At 34.3% G+C, this 4,710-nt stretch overlaps 1 protein-coding gene across 1 annotated transcript in view; it reads right to left on the bottom strand.

The window, feature by feature from the left end:
- LOC105617697 (cholecystokinin receptor-like) overlaps positions 1-4,710 on the bottom strand; it is a 29,183-nt gene that overhangs the window by 4,519 nt on the left and 19,954 nt on the right. Inside the window, exons 3-8 of the mRNA XM_012199252.1 lie at positions 3,923-3,959; positions 3,454-3,701; positions 3,009-3,184; positions 1,976-2,206; positions 1,159-1,403; positions 505-635 (exon numbers count right to left, since the gene is read on the bottom strand). Of these exons, the coding sequence (XP_012054642.1) occupies positions 505-635; positions 1,159-1,403; positions 1,976-2,206; positions 3,009-3,184; positions 3,454-3,701; positions 3,923-3,959 (1,068 nt within the window). The remainder of the gene's footprint in view (positions 1-504; positions 636-1,158; positions 1,404-1,975; positions 2,207-3,008; positions 3,185-3,453; positions 3,702-3,922; positions 3,960-4,710) is intronic.

A 4,710-nucleotide genomic window follows, 5' to 3' on the forward strand; every position in this document is an offset into this window, starting at 1 on the left:
TATATATATATATATATATATATATATATATATATATATAAAATATATATATATATATATATATACGGTTAATGTAAACCGGTATTGTGGAAATTACATCGCGGGAACTCTAATGTGTACCACGAGTAGCTAACGGATGTATGTGGCAGACCATTATCGATCACGTTGATGCTTTAGTAAACTGTTATCAACTAGACTAAGAAGTAAACATTTGTTATTTATATTTTTTTAAATAAAAATATCAGGCATGAACATAGAAACAGCGATTTTAAAATAAATAAGAAATCTCCTAAAATTTCACGTGATAAAACGAAAATCTTGAATGTGATGACATTACATAATACTATGACAATTTGATGAAATTCTGGCCGTTATGTATACACTGTATTGCATAATATCACGGTATCATAATAGAATCTTAGAAATTTGGATTCGTGTTGTGTGCAATCGAATATCTGGGAATATAATATAACTATAACAAAATGATCAATTTAACAATGATACCTGATCTAGCGGCAAGGGACGCTTTGCCCAGATACACTGTTGAGTCGTTTCCACTTAATTCGCTGTTATTGCCAGCTTGTCCGGCATTTCCGGTGGCCGCCATTGCGATATCGTTGTGTCTGCAACCTACCCTAAAATAAAATGTACGCTCGTTTACGCGAACGTTTATTTTCAGTTTAAAAGCGTTTGCATCAGACGTTAATTCATGTGACTTTTCCCTTAAAAATATTGCAATTGAATCAATATCGTCTCTTTTCCCTGTGGTACTTTCAAAAATATTATCCAAAGTTCATTAACAGAGCACTTTAATGCACATACTATTTTATAATTTTAATTATGTTTTATATTTAACTTAAAAAAAAGTATTTTGTAAAAAAAACTTTGCCACTTTTTTGTCTAAAGGCGAGAACGTGTTAGCAAGTTTGAAGCTTAAGAACGGCTGTTACGTAATTGCAAATCTTTCTATCCGATTGCGGAAGCCCGACGTATCTTCCGCGAAATTAATCCTGCACTTTATCAGCCAACTAATATAACTCTACTACTAACGTAAAGAGAGCCGACTTGATGGTAAAGCTTTGCCTTACGTCGTGATAAATCCTTTTAAATTGCCACTGTAACGAAAAACGTATACGCACGGCTTCATCTAGATTTTACCTCCAACAGCGGTGGCAGTCGAAGAGCCCGAGGAATGCTTGGCGAAATTTTCTGTTCATGAAACAGTACGTGATCGGATTGCAGCAGCTCGAGACGTATGCCAACAATTGTACTAGGCTAATGCCGGTGCTACCGACGACCGAGTACACCAGTTCGGGCGAGAAAAGGTACCACGTATTGATTACGTGCAACGGTGCCCAGCACACGAAGAATTCGAGGACTATTACGAAGAGCATCCTGATCACCTGCAACACCAAAGGTATTCGCATTTAATGAATAAGTGACGAGCATAGTCACTTGTTTCAGGTGAACATGTTTCTAACTGGGTCTCATATTACATAAAGCGAGTATTGTCTTGTTGTATATATGGTATTCCGATACCATGAGTGTCCGCTTGCTTAAGCATGGCATGTCTCGTGTGCGCGAGATTAAATCGTCTTACGTGCAAATATATGGAAAATATTGCGGTCTCTCTAAATATTATGTTCTATATTTGTAAAGTAGGAATATAGGATTCTTTGGTAGGGAGTCGCGCACCAAGTGGATAATAAAAGGTTAATACAGCCACGAAGCGCTGATAAACATCTTGCGGCTTGGCGTGCACCACCAGGCAACGCGTTTTTCCGACGTTTGCTCCAGATCCCACGATTTCGTAGAAACGAGAAACGCCGAACGTTACAGCGATGGAACTTACAATGTGCGCTTTATATGCATGCAAAGCTCACACGTGATCTTGCATTAAATATTTGATACGGAAATTGTAATTCGCTCTGTTGAGAGAGCAATCCAATTCGATCAATCAAGATTCTGTATGTACCTTCTTCTTCGCCTCGATGCTCTTCCCCATGTAATTACTACGTATTACATGTTGTCTGGTGAGTGGACAAGGTGAATCCTGCTGATCCTCGTTAGCGATATCCTTCGTGTCTCGCGTTAAGCAACCACTTCCATTCGCTCGTATCTGAATCCGGGATGCCTGAGACAAATCTGTACCATGATACTTGCCAGTAAGCACCCTGGAGACTACTGTCCGTGGTAACCGCACCTTCTTTTGAAAAAGGAGGAAGAGAAACACGATGTCTCGGTTAACTACTACATACGCTCGGTATGAAGATTCTCAAGACGGTAGATAGATTAATTTGCCATCCTAATTGCGTGAATTTATCTGATGTCTAGCCGCGGGCTGTTTCATTGGATCATGAAATCTCAATTAGCCAGGGGAAGATAATGATGCACTTGGTCACTTCCGTAAATTACAATCGAAACCACGGTCTAGTTGTTAATTAATAAAGTGATAATGAAAATAATAGAATTTAGTATTAATCTCGAGAATAATTACAATATTATTAATACAAATATGTATTTTAATATATTTATTAAATGTCATGTTTAATTACGTATTTTAAGCTTTACAATGAATAAAATAGAATTCAATCACGCTCGTAATGTTGAATGAAGTATTTAAAATACAAATATATTAAAAGAAAATAAAAATTTCACATTTTTAATTTCTTTCTATCTTATTTTTTTATTTGATAAAAATTTCTATTAAATTTCAGGTTTTTTTATGTGTTTTTTAAAAACAATTTTTATTAAAATATACATTATGAAAAATAGTAAGAAAATAATTTTATATTTTCGCTTTTTCATATTAAAATTCATTATTTAATTAAATTCGGATCTTACAGATCCAATGTTACGATTACAGAATCAAGAGAAAATAATATTACAGATCAAATATTATAATTTAAGTAATTAATGCATTTGACTTCTGGCCTCGGTTTTCATTACATAGATTATGATAATCGGAATTTCTATCCCAAGGTGATATTTGCTCAGTATTTTCTCACCCTAGATGGTACACCTTGAGAAGCACCTTGAAAGTGCCTCGAGGAAGACGAGAAGTTGCGCCGCGATCTCGAAGTCGGGCCGCAAGCGTCAAATACCATTGTCGTCCTTGCATCTCGATCATTATTGTTGTTGTAACTCGAGCCTCGAATCGTTGCGTTAGATTCCATTCTCCCGACTGTAATTCATAACGTTTACAATTTTCGAACTTAATAATATAGACAAATATAAAATGGCCAAAAAAGTTATATTGATGATATATCTCATAAATTTTCTCTCCAATAGATTTTGTAACAAAATTAGTATAAATAAAATGAAATTAACATAGTAGCAGCTTTGGAAAATATTTTTCCAAGACCCTCCCGATACCGATGCAGCAGGATTCGATACGCGAAAATTGGTACTGTCATATCTACGCTCCGTATATCGAAGCGACACTTCACTTACGTCTTCTGGTACATGTCGATGATTGTCGGATCTCGAGCTTCAAGCCACGCCAAAGTTTTATCGCTATCAGTGAGTAAGCCAAACTCATAAGCAGCAATGGTATCAGAAGCAGTGTACCGTCTAGGAAGAGATTGTAAGCTCTTTCGGCGCCGACGCTCGGCCATTCCTCGCGACACTTACGCCTTCCTAAAATTGCCACATGATACGAAAAAGTTCTTTGACCGTTCGGCCGTAAAACACGTGGATTTCTGATAAGAGAAAAAAGATTGTATTACCGCCATCATCATCGACTACATTTTCTCAAACGCGAAATAGTCACACGGTTAGAATAAGGATCTAATTCCGTATTTTTTTGCGCGGAAAACTTAGATGTAACTATTATTTAAAGTCGTTAAAATTATATATTCATTCGTTCATAATTTGTAAGCTTTATTAACAAATAAAAAGTTGCGTAATTTCTTCTTTTTACCGTGATAAATTATTTTTTATCGTGAGATTTATTTTCACTAAAACATCAATAATGCAATGCTTATTTTATGCAATGTAATTCTTTTATATATATGTATATATATATATGTGTGTGTATGTATATACATATGTATATACACTTAATCGATAATATATCGACATTGCTGTGCAATTGACTTTCATTGCTTCAATATCAAGCTCAGCAAGTCACATATGGTATCGATTACATTGATATTGCTGCGCAGTTGACTTACAGTATCTCAATATTAAGTTCGAGAAACATCAAGTGATTAGTATTGCAAGGGTTTCATCGTATAATGTAAGCATCTATTTTACTGGCTATAACTGCTGGCTATAGTCGTATTCTATTACATATTATTTGATTAATTAAATTAAGATTAAAAGTAATAATAGCAAATGGGCATTATCGATTACATTTTTTTAATTTAGAGAAGCAATATCTTATAGGGAGATTGGGCCAGATATCATATATTTTGTGTGTGTGTGTGTGTGTGTGTATGTGTGTGTTTTTATGTGTGTGTGATAATGATTTTTTTATATGAAAAAATGGATATAAGATTTTGAAATACTATGTGTGTACAGAGTGTCCCATAACTTTAAATTATTTATTTAAATTTCTAAAAGTGAAAGGGGATGGAATTTTGAACTAAAAGTTTCTTTCCTAATTTTGGTTCAGACCAATATTTATCGAATGATTAACGATTCAAATGGATATATATATATATATATATATATATATATATATATATATATATATATATATACTAT

The sequence above is a fragment of the Atta cephalotes genome (assembly GCF_000143395.1).
Source record: "Atta cephalotes unplaced genomic scaffold scaffold00013, whole genome shotgun sequence".
Taxonomy (NCBI): Eukaryota; Metazoa; Arthropoda; class Insecta; order Hymenoptera; family Formicidae; genus Atta; species Atta cephalotes.